Source organism: Erpetoichthys calabaricus, chromosome 16, assembly GCF_900747795.2.
Source record: "Erpetoichthys calabaricus chromosome 16, fErpCal1.3, whole genome shotgun sequence".
Taxonomy (NCBI): Eukaryota; Metazoa; Chordata; class Cladistia; order Polypteriformes; family Polypteridae; genus Erpetoichthys; species Erpetoichthys calabaricus.
The window spans coordinates 75,017,449-75,043,818 of record NC_041409.2 but is presented as its reverse complement, the minus strand read 5'-3'; the positions used below and the strand labels follow the sequence as shown (position 1 = coordinate 75,043,818).

The window sequence follows — 26,370 nt, the reverse complement described above, 5'->3', positions numbered from 1 at the left end:
TCAGGACATTGGGAAACACCCTAATGTGGTATAGTGAGTAAAATCCATAGTGGTGTGTGACTTAAAATAAATAAATAAATAAAAGGAGCGCTTGGGCTTCGGGGTGGTGGTGTACATGGCAAAGCATCTCAATGGTATTGATGGGATAATCGATTGATTGTGCTTCCACATACAGATGTGTGGCTTGGTCGATTGCTCAATTCGTCATCATCGCACCAGTATCCCTAATAGTTTAATAGAAGCATGAGTAAGAAATGGGGGTAATAGTAGTGGAAAAGAGCAGGAGTGACCTTTCGCCCTGGAAATCTCCTGGCTGAATGCCTGGGATGGTGATGGGAGATGTGAGCAATTTTAGCTGTGGCTTTCTACAGATGCCGAAGGACCAGCTGTAAGAAATCGTGGATAACTGCACCTATTGGTGGATGTTTTCTCATGCTGCAGAGACCCCAAAAGTGTAACCGGAAGAGGCATCACTTTTTAGAAAGAAGCATCATGGCTGGGGATTTTTTTTAAAGTAAATTCTGCCTTGTGATTTTAACTTCATTTTAACTGTTTGGATTATTTATTGTATAATGGATATGAACTTTCACTTGAACAGCTGTTTTTATTGGATTATTTATTTATAGAAGAACTTTCATTGCACTGTTTGCATATGGATTATTCATAAATCACTGAAGCACTTTTGCACCAACTGATGCCTGTGTTGTGTCCTCATTGCTCAGTCCGTCTTTGTTATGAATATCGATCGTTCTGGGTTCAAGGATGTTTTGGCAGCTAGGGCCAACACTGACCGTCATGTCTACTCTTTTTTTCCACATGGAGTCAGGACTTTGTTTTTTTTATCTCGTATTAAGGATGGCACCAGTTTTTGCAGTATGGTGTCCCTGTCACTGCACTGGGGCATTGTGTTCTACACACAGACCATAGGGTAAGCACCCCCTGATGGCCTCGCCAACACCTCTTCCAGCAACAACACATTTATCCTAGATCGTCTGCCATCCAAGTACTAGCCAGCCCCAAATGTGCTTAGCTTCAGGTGGATTACATGTACAATACCACCTGCACTTCAGAACATGTGGGCGATGCAAAACTTCCAATACAAGAAGTATAACTACATCTCCATGAGCCACCTTCCCTGTGCAGTGGAGTTGGAAGATTACAGAGGCAAACACTGGCTGGCAACTCAACTCTGGTTGGGGGAAAAAACAGGAAATCTACATTATTATGGGTTTCCAAGGAACAGTTCTTTTGTCTCTCACTGGCCACTAGTAACCTCAAACATAAATGGGAGTTTCTTGACTGCAATTTTACATTGTGACATCGAGAGTTAAAAAGTGTTCCTGGATGTGATCGAAATCTTCATTTCAGTTTAGAATATGTAAACTTCAATACAAATTCAGATGTTCTATTTTTGGAGATACAGTGTAACTGCCCTTCTATATGGAAACTTCAAATAGTTTTACAGAGCAAATGAAATGCAAACTTTGCCACCCACCCAGACACTACAGCCAAATCAATATGTATATTAGAAGCAGCCTTTTAATATTATGATATTGGGTTATCCATTGGTTAGATAGATATGGCCATTCATATTCAATACTTGAAAGTCTGAAAAATTCATTTTAAGTAATTATTAATAATAATAATAATTCTTTACATTTATATAGCGCTTTTCTCACTATCTTTAATAGTTGTTGAGAGTAAACAGTAAAGAGTTTATATTAAAAAAATGGCTAAAAACCATGTAGAAAAAAATTCTGCTTTGTTAATGTTTCCGTTGTTACACTGGTATGAAGGTTCAGGCTTTTTGAAAAAAGTTATAGCTTGGGAGGATTATTTTGGAAGCAGAGGTAAGAATTCAAAGATTGTAGCTGAAGGTGTTGAAGTTCTTCAGTTTATGTTAACTGCATGTTAACCCTACCATAACCTGAACTTTTCTTGCACATCACTGGTATGTCATTGAAGTGTCCCTCTATATTGTTACAAAACTTTCCTGGATGCTTTACCAGCAAAGGCCCTTAACTAATAAGTTTATTAGTAAAAAAAATATAGGGTAATAGGACTTTGTTGTCTTATTCACAGAACTGCTTTCTGTCAATGTTTTTTACATCTGGCTGCTCTGCTGGAATGTTTTGACTGAAGCATTTTTGTAATGTTTAAACCTGAATCTACAACAACTCTGCCGATTTGCCTCATACAGTGTAAGGCATAGGCAGATACTATGAACTAAAGAATTGTTGATGTTTTAACTTAAGTTCATATAGTAGGACGTTAATCATTGTTAGGCTGGAGCAATTTATATATGTATAACTAGGGGGCTTTGCTCACCAACCAACCCCCCCCCCCCCACCCCCCCCCCACCCCCCCCACACACACACCCCGCCGGCACGACATGCCGTTGTGAAGAGGGAGGCTGTACGCACCTCAAGGAGATGCGGCCGCTCTTCCGAATCCTGTCTTAAACGGAGATACAATGGGAAACAAATAAGTTTTTGTTTTACCTCCTCTTTGCTCGATCAGCTGCTGGCCTGCTGCCGTGCTGCGTGATCTGCACTTCGCTCGCCTACCCCTGCCAATCCCACCAGCGGTACGCACCGTTGTGAAAAGGGGGTCTGACCGCACCCCAAGGAGACGCTATCGCTCCTCTGAAACCCCTCTTAAACGGTGATACAATGGGGAAACAAATAACAGTTGCTTTTTTTAACCCCTTTTTGCTCCATCAGCTGCTGGCTTGCTACTGCTGCCGTGCCGCGTAATCTGCATTTCATCTGTCTTCTCCCCTAGAATAGTGTTTGAGGATGTCTATCTCTTTTCGCTGTTCTGTTATTTCACCCAGTAATATTTTCCATTTGTTTGTGCTAATGCGATCTTTAGTCTTCTTTTTTTGAGACTTTTGAATTTTCCTACTTTCATTATCTCGAACCTGCTCTACAAGTGTATCATGGGACTTGCTTCCAAAAATTGTAAGTATGACATGTCTTGACCATCTCGCATGACGTGAAAGTGTCTCAGTTTTACTGTCTCTCTTCAAAAGATCACATCTCATTTTTTTTTTTTTTTTTTTTTTTTTTTTTTTTTTTTTTAATATAACTAGCTGATTACCCAGTGGCTTCCCCAGTGTAAGGGAAAAAAAACTAAAATATAGTATTTATAAAATAAGTTTGTTAATTACCAATGTTATTTTTGAACAAATAAAGAGCATTCACAATAACATAATAATTAATATTTCTATAATTTCTAACTAGTAAAACATTTTGATAAAAGAATTTTAAGAACATATAAGAAGTGTATAAATTATTAAACAGTCAAACATTAACATTTAAGAAGTAAGATACATTGAGTACTACTGTAGTGGTTTCAGGCAAAGTACCTGCTTGACAACCTTGCACTATGTGCCTGTGACTTAAGAGAAAAATTATTCTGAGAAATGTGGACGCTGCCTTTCCGTGCTTAACGGGCAGAAGGTCCAAACAATTCCCAAGTCCAATACTTAACATGAAGAGGTCGGTACATCTTTTTAGATGTAAACCCTCCATCTTATTAAAAGAATTCATCACAAAAGCAACCTTGAATGTTGTGGGGTTTTAGTGACCCAATTTCATCTTAAGGAACAGTTTACCAAGAGAGTCCCACTTCGATAGCACCGATTACACTTATTCACAAAGATTTCCACTATCCCAGGAGCCGACAGGGCACTTGAAGTGTGACAAACAGTGCGAGAAGTGAGGACGCTGCCCAAAACTGCGAAGCTATTGACCCGGAAGAAAAGCTCGACATTCCGCGCCTCCCAGTGTCCACTTTGTTCTTACGACCCCTCACCGCTGAAGGTGGTCTCGTCTTCACATTGTTTACAGCTGGGCGCAGTTAAAAAGTAGAAAGACACAAAGCTGTTTTGTTAATCTCTTCTACTATCAAGTACTGCGAAATAAAAAAAAGTTACAATATGGCAGTTTTCTCTGTGAGAACGTGCCTGGTGGCGGAGGGCTCAGCGCTGGAGTCCAGAGAGGAGGGCTGGGAGAGGGCGACGCGGGGCGCACTTGTATGAGATAGATCGGCGTATTTGTGTTTACCACTTTTACGTAATTTCCATATCGTGTGGTCATACGTAATGTGTAATTTACATATTGCGTGGTCATACATCATTTCCGTTTCAAACGCGAAAAGAATTTTATATATAGATAGTCTTTATATTAGAGAGACATCATTTTAGAGTTCTATCTTACTTTTAACTCATCAGTAAATTGTCTTCCTGTGTTAAATTGTCTGCCATCTCACTCGAAACAATTAAGATGATTTGATTAAACCAAAAATCCATTAAAATGTACTTTTCATGAGCACATTGATTTAACATTCGTACTATTATCCAGTATATAGCATATACTGTATACTAGAATTAAATTCACTCAGTGGTATGGATTTCTAGTTTAATGGTATATACTGATGATTCACAGCCCTAATGCTTGTCCTTGACATAAATCTATTCCATAAAATATGAGTATGAAAAGTATAATCCATAAAATATCAGTGTGTGTTGCCCAGCCTGGAGAAATATCACAGCCACATCAAGGTAGGTGGGCTAGCTCTGAGCAAAACAAAACTTAAGTTTGCTCTGTATATACAAGCTTACCAGAAGGTTTGATGTCCTGTCACTTTTAAGGATGGTTGTGAAACAGAAATACCATTTTTATTCTTAGAAATGGAAGGTGAGAAAAGAAATGCTGCCTTAAGAGGAGTAAGTATAGAAACAAAATGCAATATATATCATTTTGGTCTTGGTTTGTATATACAAATTATGACATTTAGCAAAACAGTACAGCTTGTAAAGTGTACAATCTACACATGGTAGCAAAGGGAGGCAGCAGAATCAACCTTTTTTACATATCTTAACAACAGTCACCACAACATGTACAGCAAGTTTCTCGAAACTTGTGCCTTAGCAGCTTTGACACAAAGCAAGAATCAAAATTAAGAATTGCAAAGTACAATAACAAAATCATATGCAAGCAAGTTCTCCATTACCAAAAATACTGTAATAAAATGATGAAAACTGTAATGGAGCACACATGATTGAAGGTGGTAATTTAAAAAGTTTGTTAAACAAAAAAAAAAAGTATTAACAAAATGAAAACAATTTGAAGAATGGAGTAATGTTTGGATACAGATTGGAAAGAATGTAAATATTTCCGTCTTGCTATTTTTTGCTAATTTGGTTTAATAAATAGGAATTTTTATTTGTAAGTGATGATCTTACCACCTTGAGGGTTTTTTTTTCTTTTCTTTTCTTTTATTGGTTAATGTTTTGACCCTCTAAAACTTTTGTCGGTTATGTAGAATCCAGGCCTCATTACAGTTGTGTTACATGGCTTATGTGAAGCAGACTAGTTTCAGTTCAACTAATAAAGACTCAAGTTCTGAAAGCTGAGTAAGTTTAAAAGAGAATATAATTAATAGTTGTTGGGACCTGTGTTTCAAGTCAGGCTCTGAGAAGGCTTAAGATCAAATTCAATATATAATTCTGGAAGAATTGTTCTCATAAAGACGTGTAATATATATATTTGTAATTTATTCTTTTCATATGCAGTGCCCAAGATGCATGCAGTGTGACACAAAGTTTGACTTCCTCACTAGAAAGGTAAGAAGACATAAACAGTAATAAGCTTGTATTAACTATTAAAAAGGGTGTATTATAAAGAAATGGCAGTAGTGTTTTTTTTTTTTTTTTTGCTGCTCACTGTAGATCTATGGTAGTGTTTGTATGAGTAATCAGATAAATCCTGCAGCTCTGCCTGGAATTTGCTGTTTCCTGTCTGTCCAAATTTTACTTGGCAGGAATGTGGTCTCTGTGATTCATATAATTAATTTGTTTTTTAGCTTGTAATCTGGGCAGTTTTGGCAAATCACTTTTGAAGAGTACTTTGGCAATTACCAATTGCCGTTAGAGGGATAAATCTATTGAAATAATAACAAAATGCTGTTTTAAAGAACAAAGTTGACCAGAAATAGATGTTTTTTAATATAAGTTTATAATGAGTGACAAAATACTAAATTTAACTTGTACTGTTTAATTTAATATTATTTTTTATCAGTATGCTGCTGCTGGAGTATGTGAATTTCCCCTTGGGATTAATAAAGTTATCAATCTATCTATCTATCTATGATATCCCCTTTGTTTATCAGTGTGTATAACACTGTAATTGAATTTTTGTTTTTGGTCCGTAAAGTGGTCATCAAAATATTTTACAATAATTCCTACCCTGTCTCACAATATTATACATTCAATCAAACTACATGAGCTAAAAGTAAGTAAGTAAGGGATGTCCAAATAATGATAATTAAAGATGAAGATATTTTGATAAAACTGCTCAGGGTGTACCCTTTTAAATTGGTCAGAAGCTAGATGATCTAAAAAATAAAAAAATCTGCTTGTAATTAAAATGAATCCATGATAATTCATAGGTGAGTTTTCTTATCACCCTCGGGTGTTTCCCCAAAGCTGGCTTTTTTTTATAAATAATTTTAAAATTCAAAACCAAATATAAAATGTTTTAAGCATTTTTAATAAACTAGCGTACTGATTTATAAATCATGATTAATATTCCAATACAAAACACAATTTGTCTCAGGCAGGGAATTTGCCTTGTGGTATTGTGGCTTACTGCTGTCCGCCTGTCGTGAATCCAAGACCTCATGTTACAAAGATGTTCTTCCATCTCTGTGGTCAAAGAGTGGTGGCTCTGAGGCTAAGGATCTGCGCTGGTATCCAGAAGGTTGCTGGATCGAATCCCCGTCACTGCCAAAAGAGATCCTACTCTGCTGGGCCCTTGAGCAAGACCCTTAACCTGTAAATGCTCCAGGCACGCTGTACAATGGCTGACCCTGCACTCTGACCCCAAGGCGTATGCGAAAACTAACAAATTCCTAATACAAGAAATTGTATAAGGCAAAATAAAGAACAAAAAAAAAAGGAGAATTCCCTGCATGCTGCAGAGGGGGACAGGTTCTAAGCTGTAGCAGCAAATGGATGTGTGTGATGTCAGACTGGATCTCATCCAGCTCCTCTTCATCAAAGCACACCTATACTACTACAGTATATAATATTACAATAAATACATTTAATTAAATATGATCACTTTTTAGTATTCTTATTTAACACTTTATTCCAATAATGTACAATTATTCTGTGTTTTTAATTTTCTTTCTTCCATGTCTGAAATGGGCAGGAGAGCTTCTCGATCCTTGCATCACTGTATTAGGTTAAGCAGATCTGTGAATGTTTTATATGGGTGTTGCTAATTTTACAGACTTGCAGCCCTCAATCTCAACAGAAGCAATTGAGTATCCGCATGTTGTAATTGAACAGCGTGTGTATATTTGATCATCTGTTTTTGTCTACATAATTTTTAATTAAAAAAATGAATAAATTCTGTGTAAAGTGTTTCTATAACTTTCAAACATGTGTCACACAGCCATGCACTAGTTAATACAACTGTTTTACAGCTCTAGAATCTTAACGCCCAGCCCGATCGTCTGTGTAGAGTCTATAATGTCTCCTTTTGCCTAAATGGGTTTTTCTCCAGGTACTCCAGTTTTACTCCCACACACTAGAGATGTGTTAGATAAATTGGTCTCCTTTGGTTTAAAGTGTGTGTGCCCTGTGATGGGCTTAGTGGCCTTTTAATAGTTGGTTCTTGACTTGAATGACTTGACCCTGAAATGAAGTAATTGGACTTGGCAGCATATAAATAGATATAAGTAGACGGCGTGCTGCTACCTTTATGTAATGCATCAACAAGACTACAGTGCATTTCTAATGGCTTTAGTAGTGGTAGTTGTTACAGCATGACAGAAGTGTACCACATTCTACTGTTCTAGTATATGCATTTTATTTTAATCTTCACTGTATATAATTTGCATTTTATTTTATTCTTCTCTGTTCATAAAAGCTGGTTCTTCTTTCCAAATTATACATGCAGAGTTACTACACATCATTCACTTACGTGGAGGATTATAATTATTTTGTTTTTCATCAGTTTTCTCTTGCTTATGGCAGAATTTTTAAAGACATTTGATTTAATTACCATTGGAATAGCCATTAACATGTGAAGATGAGAGTCCAGAGTAAAAAAAGATATTTGCATTGAATTCACCATATGCGAGATTGAATCTTTGAAATATGGGGCTCCATCTACTGACAGTTAAGTTAGTTAATCCATGCAAAACTCTTGTCTTTGGTATTGGGGAAATTCATGGGTAATGTTTGATGCATATCCAGAGTTATTCCCACACATCCAGAACCCCCCTCGCAAGCATTAGCCCTCCAAGAATAAGTGCCCAGTTCCACTTGTCATCCTATTGACCCTGACCCTAGAATAGCTTAGTAAAGACCACTTCAAAAGCCTCACCAAATGTATTTTGTCTAATGTATCAAAGTGTCCACCTTTAAGACCTGCAACAAATATTGTTGTGTGTACAAAGGCTTACCAGACCTTAAATACAAAGTCCAAGGTAACTTACAGTTGTCACTTACAGTCTCGAACTTGCGGAATGTTTGTTCTCCTTTTTTCTTCTGTTTTTTTAATTGTGAAATGAACGTTTTTTTCTTTTTAACTCTTTGAACCAGCTATATAACTTGCCCTCATCCTTGTTATTATTTTCACAAGAAGATACCAATAAAGTGAATGTCTGGAGATAAGAGGATTCCTTGTTTCATTTACACGTGTCAGAAAATCTTCAGATGCATATTTGAAGTTAGAATTCATGGGTTTTAAAGTGCATATCCACTTTTCACAGACTTAAAACTTGTTTCAAATTAACGGTCATCAGTATTTCATTCTTAGATATTGTATTTGGATATTACAGATCATGTAGTTATATAGTGCTATGTCACTTTTGATAGTCACTCTCACAGTTAGTGACTACTTTACTTTTTGCCCCATATAGCACCATTGCAGACGCTGTGGGAAATGTTTTTGTGACAAGTGTTGCAGCAAGAAAGTGCCTCTACCTCGGATGTGCTTTGTGGACCCTGTCAGACAGTGTGCAGAGTGTGGCCTCATCTCTCAGAAGGAGATGGAATTCTATGACAAGCAGCTGAAGTTGCTCCTTAATGGTAGGAGTAATCACACTTTGAAGGAGGAATGCATTTGACATTTTAGTTCATCCTGTGCTCTGCTTCTGTTTTCTATTTTTATCTTTTCAAGGTGGATCATTTCTGGTAACACAGGGAAATTCTGAGAAATCTGAAGCAATGATGTGCAGACTTTCAAACAACCACAGGTAAGGTTTGTGATTGTATATGGAGTTACCAAGTTTTGAGGAAGAATTTATGTCATGTCATTTTCTAACCTGCTTAATCCAAAAGAGGATTGTGTGGAGGATGGCTGGAGCTTATCCCAGCTAGCATAGGCCACAAGGCAAGAACAAATCCTGGACAGGGTGCCAGCCCACCGGCCAATTTAGCAGAGGAAACTGGAGAGAGGAAACTGGATCACCTGGAGGAATCCCATGTAGACACGGGAAGAACATACAAACTCCATGCAGGAAGAGCCCAAGATGTGAACCCTGGTGTCTTTACTGTGAGGCCCAGGAAGAATTTAGCTATGGGTTTTTTTTTTTCACCTTCTTTACTGAGCTGTGTACATGTCTTTGAATCAATCATTCCTTGTTTTTGGTGTTTTAGTCAGTGAGTCTTAGGAAATGAAAATATCAGTGAACCCACTGTTCTTACATTAGAAAACAGAAAACATTTAGTTCTGTATATACAGCCATTTCAACACATTTAAGCATACATGAATATAGCTAGTGTTTAGTTAACCAATTACATTTTTCATGGAACCCTCCTCTGTAGGTTAAGTAAAATATTTATTTTTATAAAAAATGCCAGAAACTAAACTTGCATGAAAATATGTCACATCCAACAAAATATGTGCGGTACTTTATAGTAGTTATGTTATATATTGCTGATACTTCCATCCATCCATTGTCCAACACGCTGAATCCGAACACAGGGTCACGGGGGTCTGCTGGAGCCAATCCCAGCCAACACAGGGCACAAGGCAGGAAACAATCCTGGGCAGGGTGCCAACCCACCGCAGGACACACACACCCACACACCAAGCACACACTAGGGCCAATTTAGAATCGCCAATCCACCTAACCTGCATGTCTTTGGACTGTGGGAGGAAACCGGAGCGCCCAGAGGAAACCCACGCAGACACGGGGAGAACATGCAAACTCCACGCAGGGAGGACCCGGGAAGCGAACCCAGGTCCCCAGGTCTCCCTTCTGCGAGGCAGCAGCACTACCCACTGCGCCACTGTGCCGCCCTGGATTATACTTTTCATACTCATATTTTATGGAATAGATTTATGTCAAGGACAAGCATTAGGGCTGTGAATCATCAGTATATACCATTAAAACTAGAAACACAGGGCACAAGGCAGGAACCAATCCCGGGCAGGGTGCCAACCCACCGCAGGACTTGCTGATACTTGATACTGTCTATTTCAGCTTTTTTTGTGACTTGCTTTCTTCCTTGAATGCAAAAATAAATTTTCATTGTATTTTTTAATTAGGAAAACTAGCATTCTCAGAATTGTTTTAGGTAGTTTCATGATATGCCTCAATTGGAATTTTTATGGCCCAAATTCCGTTGTCAAATTACTTTTCAAAAAATCACCCAGTTTTGAATTTGCTTTCCATAAGTGTCACATGGACAATTCCAAATAGGATTGTAAAATATTAATATTTAAAACAATTATATAAAATACATTTTAAAAGCTTTGAGTGCACGATAATTGAAATTGAATTGTAAATGGTATTTTTGTGCTTTACAAAACATTGATGTAAAGTTGCTGCAGGCTACATTATTCATTTCCTTGATGTTGACAAAGTATGATTCAGTGCATCCAGCTATCCATTTTCCTTAAACCATATTCATCCAGGGTTGGAATGTTTCACTTCTTGAATTCCTCTCCAGCCAGTGGTCAGAGGTTTGCTTTCTTCTCTTTATCCAGCTGCTGTACTTTAAGGATTAGATTGGGCTACCTTCCTTCAATTGTACAATGTGTTCCATTTTTGTTGTTCAATTTTAACAGTTTAAAATGGCCAATCTTATCAATAATACATTTAGATTTACATTTGAAAATTTACATATTCTTGGTGCATTCTTACTTAAAGAAATGTTTATTTAAATAGACACGAGGGCAGTGTTTAAGCTAAACATCAGATGACTTCAGCAAAAGTTAGTTATGCTAAATGTAGCTCCATTTGAGAGCATTTTTAGCAAAGGTGTGGCAAAGTTTGCTGCAAACTGTAATACTGTGCAGCATATCTACAAAATATTACATGCAAAACAAGCAATTTGACAAATGAGAGTAGACCATTCAGTCCATCAAACCCATTTGCTTAGCTAATAGCCAAGTTGTCCTAGTATTTTATCCAGGTTCTTCTTTAAAGTTGTCAAGGTTTCTGCTTCTGCTTGCGAGATCAAACTGCTGAAACCAACCATCCGTTTGTAGATGGCAAAGATGCTGATTGCTATGTAGAGAGAGGAACAACTTGTTGCTTGTATTCTACACTGAAATTGTGGTCACTAATGTAAACAATCTACCAATTCCCCCCCAAAATCCCCAGTGAACTCGGCCTTTGCAGAAAAGCAAACTTGTATAGTGCAGTGCCTCCTGCATTCTTCAAGTGTTGCAACATGGACCTTTCTCCTTTTATGATGCATCACAAGCTTGGATGTGACACAACTGTTCTTTTAAGGGCAGTACTGCCCATCCCTTCACTTCCTAACTTGCTTATCGAATTCAGGGTCATGGGGAGCCGGAACCTATTCTGGCAGTACTTGGCCAAGGCCATCACAGGATATTCAAGCTCATGCATACTGGAACCCTTTAGAATTTTGACGGTTAGCCTAATGTGTTTGTATTTACTATACTATAAAACTGATGCAAGACTTGACAAAAACTATCAACACAGGCTGGTGTAGCAAGTGCAGAATCTTCTTCTAGTTCGGACGAACATTGCATCAAAATGTCACCCTCCTGCTTAGCGATTGTCCAGAACAGACAATGACAGAATGTATGAAGCATACGCAAAGGATGTAGGAAGTATTCATAGACACAATGCAGTTTGTTGTGTTACAATACAATACATCTTTACATTTTCATTGGCGATTATCAACGTTTAAAATAATAAATGTAAATCAAAATTCCACATTTTAAAATACATCCTTGTATTTCCAAAACCTTATTTAGAGCATGGTTGTGGGGAAGCTGGAACCTGTCCCAAAAAGCATTGGGTACCAGGCAGGAACAATCACTAGAGAGAATGTTATCCCTTCACAGGGCAGTCACACATACACATATCAGGACTTAATTAGCACTGGAGCACCTGGACAAAACCCATGGAGATCATACAAACGCCATACAGGGAGCACCAGGAGCTCGAACTCTGTTTTCATTGTTGTGAGGCAGCAGCACTACCACTGTGCCACTTTATTTTAAAATCCATTTTTCAAAATGATTAAATATCTAAGGATTAAAGGGTTCAGAAATTACTACCTTGTATCCTTTGTGAATTCAGTAAACGTTTTTCACATTTTGCAAGTTTAATACTTGCCTGTTTTTTTTGCAAACTTACTCTAACTGTTGAAAGTTACTCAGAGAGTAATGGTGTATTGTAATCTTGACTTTGCGTGTACCATCCAGGATGTTTCACCTTCTTCATGCTATTAAAGTGTAGCTTTAGCTTTGCATTTAGGCTCATTGCCTTGTTGAAGTATGAATTCTCCAAGGTTGTGTCCTTTTGATGAGCCTCCTAGTTCCTCCTGATGAAAACAAAAAAAAATATCAATTGCATGAATATATGTAATTAATCACATCTAAAATTAAAACACATAATTATAAAACATATATAATTTACTATTGTTTGCTGTTGTTTAGAGTTGGTCACTGCTGGGTCCCGCTCAATTTGAATTTTTGTGTTTTCTCCATATATCTATCTTCACATCATTGTATGATTATCATTCATAAGTATGTGAACTGTTGTGAGATAGTTGAAAACAATTGATAAGATTTAAGGTGACAAACAAGGCTTTTCACAGAAAATAATCTTTTATTCAAATTAATCTTGAAATGTGGTAGAATGTATTCAGTACATTATGGACATGAAGAAAGTCATGAGTATAGATCAGTAATATAAATCCATTTTTTTTGCATAGTGAGATACTTTCCTTCCTTCCTCAAATCTGTGGTTGTTTAAAGTAGTAGACAAGGGGACTGATTTCAATATTGACGGCTCTCCGGTATGCAGGGATGTTTATCTATAAACTCCAGCCAAACTTTGTTTTCCTTGAAACATTACGTCAAATAGTTGCTTATAAAGCACATATATTTTTTGGGAAACAAAGTAGCAGATCTATATACTGAATGTGGTGTTGACCCCTAATGTTTTGCTTCATGTTTTCTGGTGTAAGGTATCTCTTCATGGTTGGAGTGAGTCATCTGCAGGTTGAGCTTGCCCGCATTTCTAGTGTCCAGATTCTCACAGACGGATTTGCTCCAGGAGGTATGGATTGTCTTGCACTTATAATTGCTTTATTCCAAGAAATTGCACAACTGTGTTGCCACCTTTCAGTGTATGGTCTTTATTACTTGCAATCTAGAACTTGGTTCCTCATTAAGTGAAGTTCCTGTAAACTTAGAAGCCATTGACACAGCAGAGAGGTTGTACTTGTTCATTTCCAATGTCATTTGTAGCATTGGGAAATTTGGTACTTTTATACAAAAAAGCTTTGCTTATATGCCCATGGGTACAGTTTGTGTTACTGAAGAAGCTCTGGCTGCTAGGGTGATTTCACATTACCAACAGAATATGAACAGACATCCACAAGCAAGAAGTTCACAATGCAATCCCAGTAATCACCAACACAAACGGAGATGAAATCATTGACCATAAAAGTGTAATGCACACATTTAGAGACTACTATAAATCCTTATATTGTACTGAGTTTAAAGAAGACAACACACAATCTAATGCATTTCTGGGTACATTACAGATACCACAAATAGATACTTTTAGTGTGGAGGAACTGCACAAACCTGTGGTGCTATCAGAATTACTAGATGCTATAAAGTCACTTCAAGGCGGGAAAGCCGCAGGCCCTGATGGCTACCCTGCAGAATTTTATAAGAAATTCACTCAGCTAGCTCCCCTCCTATTAGCAACATTTACAGAAGCTAGAGACAATCAAATTCTACCTCAAACTTTTCGCCAAGCATTAATCACCGTCTTTCCTAAACAAAATAAGAACTTATTACAATGTGCATCATACAGACCAATTTCACTCCTGAATAAGGATGTTAAGATACTCTCAAAAATCATAGCAAAAAGGATGGAGAAAGTGCTGCCTGCGGTAATATCACAAGATCAAACTGGATTTATCAAGTTCGACACTTATCTTCCAATCTCCGACGCCTGTTTAATGTAATATACTCGCCAACAAAGTCAAACACCCTAGAAATAATATTATCATTGAATGCAGAAAAAGCATTTGACATGATTGAATGGAAATACCTGGGTTTGGCCCGAACCTGTATACCAATCCAGAAGCTTCAGTTTGTATTAACAACATTTGTTCAGACTACTTTAAGCTAGAACGTGGTACCAGACAAGGATGCCCCTTGTCACCACTGCTATTTGCAATCGCCATTGAACCACTGGCAGTTTACTGTCGAAATGCTTATCAGATAAAGGGGATAATCAGAGAAGGACTGGAACAGAAAATTTCTCTATATGCAGATGATATGGTACTGTATGTATCAGACCCACAGAATTCTGCGCCTGCAGTCTTAACAGCACTTACAGAATTTCAAAAGATCTCTGGTCTCAGAATTAATCTGAATAAAAGTGTACTCTTTCCAGTGAATTCTCAAGCATATAATAATTAGATTGGACACCCTACCTTTTATCATTGCAGATCAGTTTAAATACCTAGGGGTAAATATCGCAAGTAAACACAAAGCTCTTTATCAACAAAATTTCGCCGTCTCTATGGAAAAAATTAAGCAAGACTTGCATAGATGGTCAACCCTTCATCTTACTCTAGCTGGAAGAATTAAGTTGTTAAGATGAATATTCTTCCTAAGCTTTTTTTATTTCAAAACATTCCAATATACATCAATAAATCATTTTTTACGCGATTAGATTCAACAATAACCTCATTTATTTGGAACTCAAAAAATCCACGTATCCAAAGAACGACCCTACAAAGACCTAAGGCAGAAGGTGGCATGGCCCTACCCAACTTTCAGTTTTACTACTGGGCAGCAAACATACAAGCTATAAAAACCTGGACACAAATAGATGAACATACACTGGCTTGGTCCGCAATAGAAGTAAAATCCTGCAGTACTTCTCTATATTCCCTGCTTTGTGCCCCAATAAATGCAAGTTATTGCCAATATACTAATAACCCAATTGTGCTTCACTCACTCAGGACATGGAACCAATGTAGAAAGCATTTTAAGATAAAGAATCTTTTATCTGTGGCACCCCTGCAAGAGAACCCCCACTTTAATCCCTCGCAAACATATGCAGTTTTTCCTATGAACAATTACATTCCAAATTTAACTTTCCAGCTACACATTTCTTTCACTATCTTCAAATTAGGAACTTTGTTAAACAGAACCTGCCCGATTTTCCTCATCTTGCACCCTCCTCCATGCCAGAAAAAATATTGCTCAATTTCAAGGACTTAAACACCATCTCTGCAACATATAAAATTATTTTACAGTCCCTCCCTTTCAAAGATCCAAGACGGCAATGGGAAAAAGATCTCTTAATCAATATATCAGAAAAGGAGTGGAAAGTAGCAATACAGAGAATTCACTCGACCTCCATATGCGCAAAGCATACAATTATTCAATTCAAAGTTATCTGTCTCGCTTAAAACTGTCCAAAATGTTTCCAGGGCAAGATCCAACCTGCGAACACTGCAATCAAGTCCCAGCCTCACTGGGTCACATGTTTTGGGCCTGCACCAAATTAACATCATTTTAGACCAAAATTTTTAAGTGCCTCTCAGACAGCATTCGTGTCACAATCCCTCCTAACCCATTACCAGCTGTGTTTGGCGTTCTTCCAGATGGGTTAAAGGTGGAGGAGGACAAACAAACTGTGATTGCATTCACTACACTTTTGGCACGTAGACTTATTTTGCTAAACTGGAAGAATCCTAATTCTCCTCTTTTTAGTCGGTGGGAAACTGATGTTTTATACTGTTTGAAATCGGGGGAAAAAATCAAATTCTCAGTTAGATAATCTGTACACAACTTTTTCAAAACCTGGCGGGATCTAATCAATAATATTTTAGAATAAGCTCTTAAAGCACAAAGGAAGCAATTCTCTCCGCATTTTTTTCTCTTCTCCATTCATCTCTGTTGCCCTATTAAACTAATCAATTTAGGTATGTTTACAAGCTTTAGGGTTTACCCCATTGGCCATGCTCTCTTTCTCAGGGGTGGGGGTCGATCTGTTTTCAGTCCTATTTTTTGTAAAAACTGATCTATTTGTATGGAATGATAAAAATTAATAAAATTAAAAAAAATATATATGCACAGATATTGTGAAACCTCTTACAAAATATAACACCATAAAATATTCCAATCAAGAATGAAAGCTTTCAGATTGACAATGCTTGTTTGTCAGCTTTGTCATTTTAGCTTATGTTTTGCCAGGACAGTTGATGCAAGCACTTGACTAGAGGGTTGACGTGTCACCTGTCGCACTGTCTCTGTACAAGACATAATGTTAGTAGCTTTGAAAGGCTATTTCCCCAAGGCACCCATGTCTGCCACTTCTTTGAAATCTTCTGTTCCTGGCAGCTGTCAAAAAGGCAGATTTGCCATTCATGCATAACTTGCACCAGTGGTGCCTGTAGAACTGTATGTCTGTCTGTATGCAACTTCCTGGATGTTTTGCCTTTGACTAACCCTTCTCTCTGTCTGTCTTTCACCTTTCTCTGTTCTGGATGCAGAAAAAGACATTCACACTTACACCAGTCTCCTGGAAAGTCAGTATATTTCTGAAGGTCAGCTTATTTTTTTCTGCTTTCCCTTCTGTTTTTTTTCTTTCTCCCTCAGAGTTGAATGTTATTTTTTGTTTTCTTATCACACCAATGCCACCCCTCCTTCTCTTGTGAAAGGTCTGAAATGCACAAGATAGACAAAACTTTGGTGGCTCCTGTCGATCGCTGCGTATGGAAAGTGTTGTATGCTGAGAGAGAGAGAGAGAGTGAGAGGTGTTGTGTATCATTCAAGCATGGCTAAACAAATGTGGCTAACTGTTGCTCATTATTGTAATACCCAGACATCACGAATGCTTTGCTGTCTCCAAGTCTTATTTCTTTACTTAAAAGTAAACAATAAAAGCAAAGTGTAAGGTAAAAAAATGCTTAAGTACAAAAATATAAGGCCATTGTATGATTGCGTTGTCTTCCAGAATCTATCCTTGTTGTTTTGCTTTTATTTCAATAAGATCCTATTTATTCTGTCATGATACTAAATGTTACCTTTCATCTATAGAATTTCTGGTATTTTAAGATATTCTGATAACTCATTTGCTCACCCTCCCCCTGACTGTGTAGGTGGAAATTCTCGCCCCAGTGGGATGCTGCTGCAATATAAGCTACCTGCATCCCAGGAGATACAACAACTCAGGCTGACTGCCCATGAAGAGAGGAAGGTTGCTGCCTCCTGGCTGGCTGCCATGCACAAGGTAACTTGACTTTCAGGGCTCATCTGATTAGGTCTATTTCAACTTTATCAGTATCCACTGGGTGGCGCCAACATGCAAGTGAAACAAAACAGGGCTGTTGTAGGCAGACGTTGGGTGGCCAGCTACTGCTGCTGCTCTTCTTCTTAAGAATCACGCGGTTTGCAAGGTTAGGGAAGAGCAGATTTCTGTCTTTTTCCAGAGTTTTCCATAATAGAATCCTTTGTCTCAGTTTTAATACTTAATCCTTTGAAAAGTTATCCACACTTTTCATTTAATTTCCAAAAGCACCAATTGACATTTGGGGACCTGGGATGGTCGGAGTCAGATAAATGGCAGATACCAACCCTTTTATATGAATCCAGCTCATCACCGAGCACACACTTCCAGTCATTCATAAAGCGCCAAATCTAGTAGTAGTGATTAGTATTAATAATAGCAGTAGTAGTAGCATTGCCATAAAGTAAAAAATGGTGAAATTCTCTGTTGTAAATTTGACTGATTTGAACAAGGGCCACTTTCTGGCACTATTATAAGTAAGATTATAAGGAAGTTTATTCCCACTACTAAAAAAATAGTGTTATTTCACAAAATTATTGTTATTTTGCAAAAGTATTACATTATTCTGCAGTGATTATGGTGTTATTTCACAAACATTGCCTGGTGTGACTGGTATCATTGTGCACAAGTGTGCATGTCTTCAGAATTTGGGAGGAAATAGTAGTCTTAGGAAAAGATCCTGAAGGAGATGTCCTGTGACAGATAGTGAGGTGTAGATTAAGATTATGCATTGCATATAATCAAATGACAAGAACTGAACAAAACTTATAGGCACACATTTAGTTTTAATCAGGCTAAAGTTTATTAAGTTTAGTACAGATGTTTTAATATAGGCAGAGTGGTAGCACAGAGCTGTCATTTCTGACTCCAGGCGCCAGGGTCTGTATGTTGTTTGCATTTTCTTCCCATGCGAGTAACATGATTGCGTGCTATGTGCAGGCATAACCTCTCCCTTAACATGCATTCTGGTGTTACCAGTGACTGCAGGGAAGACCTTGAATACTGGAACTATGTCAGGGGTACTTCCAAATTAACAAAAAAGTGTTTAGTCCTTCATGTGATATGAAGTTAATAACCACTATCCTCTTTTTCCATCCCCCCAACTTGAGACCTTGAACATTTAACATATGAACACAAGCAGTATGTGTATCCTGGTCATACTGTTTCAGCATATCTGTAGTAATAAACTGGATTAAAACTAAAAAGTTCATTTACAGGTTTTCGTTGCTGGATTGCACTCTGCATATTTTTTTTTCTGTTTGAGTGTGCAGTTGAGCCCGCCAATGGACTGGAGTACTATCCACCACGTTTGCTTCTTGCCTTACACCCAGTGCTGCTATGGTAGTTACGGTTTTGTTCAGTTCTTGTCACCGATGAACATCCTTAATCTGTCCCTCACTATCCATCACAGGATGACAGGAGCACACTCCTACACAATGATACCAACTACAGTAGGCAGTAATTTTGAGAAATAATGATTGGCAGGATTAAGCTTCCATAAGATTGCATGAAAATACAAAACTTAATTTAATCTAATAGAAAATGTTTATCGGCGTACCTGTTGTACTGCTTATCCCTGTTTCCATACCACTTGTTCATTTATGCTGTCAGTACCTAAATTTAGAATCTCCAGCCAGTTGAACTTGCATGTCTTCAGAATTTGGGAGGAAATAGTAGTCTTAGGAAAAGCGCCTGAAGGAGAAGGTGCAAACTCCACACCAGCACTACCCAGTCTGGAATTTAAATCCAAGACTTGAGAGTTTTGAGTCCGCAGCACTTGCAGCTTGGCACTATGGTGCTCTAATGAAGACGCATGATATGCAAAGTGTCAAAGTCTTTCTCAAGTCAAGACTGCTGTTTGCAAAGTATTTGCTTTTTACGAAAAGCACAATTGGCAGTACAGCAGGGCATACCCTCCTGTGGATTAAATGGTGGATCTTAGCTTATTTTCACACTGCAAACTGTCATTCTAGGTCTGAGTGTAGCAATAAGGCAAACTCCTATTGATCAAAAATCAGTGGCCACTGTGCCTCCCTGGGGTAGTTAGGACTGCTTGTCGGCTTAGAAACACAGAACTAAATGATAAAAATAGCAAAGGGAAAGCTTTGATTACTTGGTGGAGGTGCTATTGTGTCTTCTTTACATCTTGTCAGTTTATTTGTCTAAACCCTCATGTATTGTATTGGCAACAAAATGAAATAATGAAGTCCACTTTATTTATTTCTTTTGTTGTAAATCACAGACACAGGCTGTCTGAGCCCACCCCACCCCCCACTCTAGAGTTAAATCTTGTTTACAACACCGAAACACTCCTGCTAATGTGCACTTCACTGCATTCTGGGCTTTTTGTCTCTGGGGTGCATGCACTTTGTCTCTGGTATCCTTTCCTTTTCTTTTTATGGCCTGAAGTTATGTCTCGGTGAAAAGATGTTTCCTTTTGTCTCCCTGCAGGCAGCAAAGCTTCTGTACGAGTCTCGAGATCAGTAAGCGAAATGCCATTGCAGGAAGAGCGCTCGAGATTCCTCAGCTGTATTAACAAAGCCTCTGTAATTGCTGCTTAGTGCCCCGATTTATTTACTCTTCAGAGAATCCTGGGGACCCACCAGTACAATATTTAGTGCAATATGTACATTTTAATAATGCTTTAAATGTAGTCTCACAATTTCAATTTTGTAAACATATTTTGTTAAATATTTCTATATATTTTAACACAATGGTAACCCGGCAGTGTGCACTCTTTTTTACTGCCCAAGTATTTAGAATAATTTTGTAGCACTTATGTACATTTTTCCTACATTCTGGTACAAATCCAGTATTTTTATCCAATGAATATCTTCCTACAGAGACCAAGAGGTGAAATTCTAATTGGTTTTCTTTGGAGTATTACTATTTCTCAGCTGTAACAGAAACATTTAAAAGACTGAAGCACAGGACTATTTAATAAACCACTAATGTAAAGTTTAAACTGAGTGGATGTTTTCAAAAAGTGCCATTTTTTTGTTAACCAGGGACTTGAAATAAGTTTTATTTTATTTTTTTTGGTGTACGTCAGTGTATCCAGACCAGAAAAGCTTGCTTTGTTTATATTAAAAAAAATTGCTAAGTCTGCTATGAGCCAAAACTGCCGGAGATTGTAAAGCAAGTTTTAGCAACACTACAAGAGAAAAAAAAAAGTTCTGTGAGGAATGTTTGGCATCGGATGGAAGTTACCCTTCTTCTTCTTCTTCTTCTTTGTATGTACTTTGCAGTGACCTTTAGAGCCTGTAAATAAGTCTGCCTGTTCAAATGAAAGCTGTTTGTATGGTGTGTACATTTTTCTTGAATTAAATTTTTAAAATCTGAATCTATTTGGCATGTCTGAAATTTAAATTAGGATTGATTTTGTTTTATGCGGTTTATTGCACTTACAACCATTTTCTTTCAAGTTACTTGTTTATTCAGGAAACACAACTCTTGAAACCCAGTAAAGCCGATAACACATTACACGACTTCTAGTCAGAGGGGATGCCAACCTCGATGACTAAGTTGCTGAGCATGTCAGATTGCATCACTAGAACGCGCAGGGTATGACTGCATGGTGACTTTCCAGCAGGTTCAGCTTTGCAAAGTATCTCAAGCTCACCCCTTTTTCTGACAGCCAATAACAAGCTGGTTGCCATGCGAAGGCTCCACCGGAGTGGCAAGTTCAGCTGCAGCGTTGTTGGTGGTTTGTTAGTAGTATGTAAAACACACGATATCAGACAGCAAAGTTGCTGTTCTGTTTCTAAGGTCCAAAACATACATGTTTCTTATTCCTCATTGCTGCATTATATGCATCGTACGTCTGGGTGAGCACCACTTGGTTGTCAGCTCTCGTACACAGTGAGGCAGCCCCTACAACTTAACTGGTACTGGTTCTGTTTTGTTGAGTTGAGTCACAGACTGGACTGAGTTGCTCAGTATGTCTGACTACACAACTGGGGTCATGGGAGCGCACCGAGACTGCCTCCAACTCGCTAAGATAATGTAAATGAAACGTGTAATGTGACAGGCCTTAAGATATCTCTCTGTTATATATATATATATATATATATATATATATATATATATATATATATATATATATATATATATATATATTAAACAAAAATCTTGGAAGGCTTGAAAGAAGACGAGACATGATTTTTTTCGGAGACACTTTAACATTCCGTGAGACAAAAGGACAGCTGCTGTACAGGCTTTTAAAGGTTTGAAGCGCTGCGCGACATGCAGATCACGCAGCACGGCACAAGCAGCAGCAAGCCAGCAGCTGACTGAGCAAAGAGGAGGTAAAAAAAAAATGTATTTGTTTCCTAATGTATCGCCGTTTAAGAGAGGGTTTTGGAGGAGCAACCACATCTCCTTAGCGTGCGTTCAGTCCCCCTCTTCACAATGCAAGTAGCAGAGACGCAAAGTGGCAGGCGCATAGCATGCCCTGGGGAAGGGGTGGGCAATTGAAGCGAGCAGGGGGCAAAGCCCCCTAGTACCTATAAAACAAATCTCCATCTGCTTGATGGTTCTATAACAACAGCTGAAAACTCAGTCATTCCCGTTAGAGTTTTTTGCTTCATGGTAAGTATAAATTAATCACAGTTCCACCATGCAACAAAAGACAGTCTTTTTAGCGTCTTTTTGTATTATGCTGCAGCCTCACTAACTTGACAATATGGATTATGCAAGAGCACAAAGGTGTCCATGCTGCATCGTGTTTGGGCTGCCTTTCTGAAGAATGAAGGAATCGGTAGATATACGTGTTTTCTTTGTTCTGGCATGTACTGTTAAACATGGGGCAGATTTTTTTGATAATATTTTCTCTCAGTAGATGTAAATCATTAGGCATTGTGTTTTACATGTGATTTAATAACCCTGTTATTTACAGAAACCTGGTTTAAAAAATGCCATGTATACCCTTATTATAGTTCAAGAAACCAGGATATTGGCCTCTGCAAAAGCAGGTTAGCATACACAGACCTGTCTGCGCGTACCCGGTTATGTGGTCATGTACACCCTTAACCAGGCTGCAGTTAAAGACTTCATAGTCTGTGCATGGCTGTTGCACTCTATTAGCCTGCATGTGTCTGCTTCGTACAGGCTTCCAGCAGCCATGGGTAGGAAACGGTGGAAACATTCACGTAAATCAACTTCCTGAGGTGAAAGCTCGAGCAATCACATTATTCCTTCTCCAGCTTGAAGTAATCTGTCTTAATAATCGCTAAATTGTTGATGAGATTAACATATGGTGCTTAACTCCGCAGCACAATCTTTGGAGGCACTGGGTTCCGGCTTGCTTTCGGATTCACGGTGGCCCATTTTTATGTCATTGAAGTATTTTGCCATAGAATTCCATAAGTGGACTCGTGCAGGTAAACAGGGTTTTTAAGAAAGCAGGTTTCTGCCTTAACTGAGTTACTCGTCTCATCTTAGACAGAGCATGGACACCAGAGGTCTGCTTGTTGAGTTGATTAGGGGAATTCCCTTTAGAGAGGTTGAATAAGCATATGCATCTGACTCGGAGGCCCTGAGTTTACAGCCAGCCCCTCTGTCCACAGGACCGCAAGTAATTCTTTGCTGGTTACATTAGGTGGCTCGGCTTGAATCACTCGAGATAACAAATGTAGTGAGGTTGAGAGAGCCTGCCACTGTCGGATATGATGCCCTTGCCATTGGAGGTTCTCCCCTAATTACTGTTTTTATATATCCATGGATCTGTTTTTTTGAAATGGGTTTTTCCAAACCATGACTAAGAGGAACAAATACCTACCCAGGAGCAAGAGCCATTCTAGTTGGGACTTGAGTCAAACATGAAACTAAAGCCTCATGGGACTATGATGTGTGTGGATTATTGTGAAAGTAACAGTTTAACAATATTTTAACAAAAAAGCATGCATTTTGCAATTGTTGAGCATACGACTAGATAACTCACTTGTGGATTGTGTGTCTTTTCCTTCATCATTGGCCAGTTTACAGCATTGGTCACTATTGGTTTCTATTATATCAAACTTTTTTTTTCTCCATTCTGCATGAAAACGAGAGATTACATTTTTTCTCATATGTAGGATGTGGGTAAGTAACACAAACGCATGCCATTTTTGGGTGGAGTATTCCTTTGAGAAAAAGAAAAATGGATGGCTTCTCAACTTATCTTGCATGAAAAAAAAATAAAGAATACAAGCTGAATAAATGAGAGTGCTAAGCATCTTTCTGGAATCAAAAGCCACGTACACCCTGATCAGGGGGCACACACTTCTCAGATGTAGCCGCTTTAGCAGCTTTGGTTCAACTACAGCCATGGGTCAGATTACCTGGCCCTCAGTTAGTCAAGCATTCACCGTTTTCCAAATTGTTTGTTGTTATTTGTGTTGCAGCGTAAAACTCTATTCTAATTTAATTCACCGTTTAGAGTTGGATCCATTCTGTAAAGGGAATATGTGCTAAAATTAGTGACATAAAGAAGCGGAAAGCAAATGATGGACTGCAAAAATACAGTGGTGTGAAAAACTATTTGCCCCCTTCCTGATTTCTTATTCTTTTGCATGTTTGTCACACAAAATGTTTCTGATCATCAAACACATTTAACCATTAGTCAAATATAACACAAGTAAACACAAAATGCAGTTTGTAAATGGTGGTTTTTATTATTTAGGGAGAAAAAAAAATCCAAACCTACATGGCCCTGTGTGAAAAAGTAATTGCCCCCTTGTTAAAAAATAACCTAACTGTGGTGTATCACACCTGAGTTCAATTTCCGTAGCCACCCCCAGGCCTGATTACTGCCACACCTGTTTCAATCAAGAAATCACTTAAATAGGAGCTGCCTGACACAGAGAAGTAGACCAAAAGCACCTCAAAAGCTAGACATCATGCCAAGATCCAAAGAAATTCAGGAACAAATGAGAACAGCAGTAATTGAGATCTATCAGTCTGGTAAAGGTTATAAAGCCATTTCTAAAGCTTTGGGACTCCAGCGAACCACAGTGAGAGCCATTATCCACAAATGGCAAAAACATGGAACAGTGGTGAACCTTCCCAGGAGTGGCCGGCCGACCAAAATTACCCCAAGAGCGCAGAGACGACTCATCCGAGAGGTCACAAAAGACCCCAGGACAACGTCTAAAGAACTGCAGGCCTCACTTGCCTCAATTAAGGTCAGTGTTCACGACTCCACCATAAGAAAGAGACTGGGCAAAAACGGCCTGCATGGCAGATTTCCAAGACGCAAACCACTGTTAAGCAAAAAGAACATTAGGGCTCGTCTCAGTTTTGCTAAGAAACATCTCAATGATTGCCAAGACTTTTGGGAAAATACCTTGTGGACTGATGAGACAAAAGTTGAACTTTTTGGAAGGCAAATGTCCCGTTACATCTGGCGTAAAAGGAACACAGCATTTCAGAAAAAGAACATCATACCAACAGTAAAATATGGTGGTGGTAGTGTGATGGTGTGGGGTTGTTTTGCTGCTTCAGGACCTGGAAGGCTTGCTGTGATAGATGGAACCATGAATTCTACTGTCTACCAAAAAATCCTGAAGGAGAATGTCCGGCCATCTGTTCGTCAACTCAAGCTGAAGCGATCTTGGGTGCTGCAACAGGACAATGACCCAAAACACACCAGCAAATCCACCTCTGAATGGCTAAAGAAAAACAAAATGAAGACTTTGGAGTGGCCTAGTCAAAGTCCTGACCTGAATCCAATTGAGATGCTATGGCATGACCTTAAAAAGGCGGTTCATGCTAGAAAACCCTCAAATAAAGCTGAATTACAACAATTTTGCAAAGATGAGTGGGCCAAAATTCCTCCAGAGCGCTGTAAAAGACTCATTGCAAGTTATCGCAAACGCTTGATTGCAGTTATTGCTGCTAAGGGTGGCCCAACCAGTTATTAGGTTCAGGGGGCAATTACTTTTTCACACAGGGCCATGTAGGTTTGGATTTTTTTTTCTCCCTAAATAATAAAAACCACCATTTACAAACTGCATTTTGTGTTTACTTCTGTTATATTTGACTAATGGTTAAATGTGTTTGATGATCAGAAACATTTTGTGTGACAAACATGCAAAAGAATAAGAAATCAGGAAGGGGGCAAATAGTTTTTCACACCACTGTACATTTTAACGAAGGCTGTATGTTTTAACATGTAAAACCAATGTCGCTTAACGTGACTTCTAGGTGAGGGGCATGTCAGACTTGCCGAATGCAGGTGTTGAACTTGTTGCTGCACAGTGTCGGTTTAAATGGCTTAGCATCGCTGCCCACGTACCATTTAGTGATCTTCCATCGCGTTTGTCCTCGCACCCTTTTGTGACAGCCAGTAACGGAGCCTGTGTTGTATGAAGGGTTAACCACTACGGTAAGTTCAGCTGCCGTCTTGCAATTCCCATTTGAATTTTTCGGAGAAAGTTGCGGACAGGTTGGAATGACTCGCAGGGTACGACAGACTAAGATTAAGTAAATGAAGGCTATGGCTGAAAATTGCTGGTAAAGTCATTTAATGTGACATGGCTGTAAGGATTAAGA

At 38.5% G+C, this 26,370-nt stretch overlaps 1 protein-coding gene across 2 annotated transcripts in view; it reads left to right on the top strand.

Moving 5' to 3' along the window:
• Positions 1–21,181, top strand: part of zfyve21 (zinc finger, FYVE domain containing 21) — a 33,449-nt gene extending 12,268 nt beyond the window's left edge. Inside the window, exons 2-8 of one of the 2 annotated variants that reach the window (XM_028821474.1) lie at positions 5,582–5,632; positions 8,941–9,109; positions 9,201–9,276; positions 13,481–13,572; positions 17,042–17,095; positions 17,651–17,781; positions 20,290–21,181. In XM_028821474.1, the coding sequence (XP_028677307.1) occupies positions 5,582–5,632; positions 8,941–9,109; positions 9,201–9,276; positions 13,481–13,572; positions 17,042–17,095; positions 17,651–17,781; positions 20,290–20,325 (609 nt within the window). In that variant the 3' untranslated portion in view covers positions 20,326–21,181. The remainder of the gene's footprint in view (positions 1–5,581; positions 5,633–8,940; positions 9,110–9,200; positions 9,277–13,480; positions 13,573–17,041; positions 17,096–17,650; positions 17,782–20,289) is intronic. The other variant, XM_028821475.2, reaches the window with a different exon arrangement.
• Positions 21,182–26,370: the final 5,189 nt, after the last annotated feature.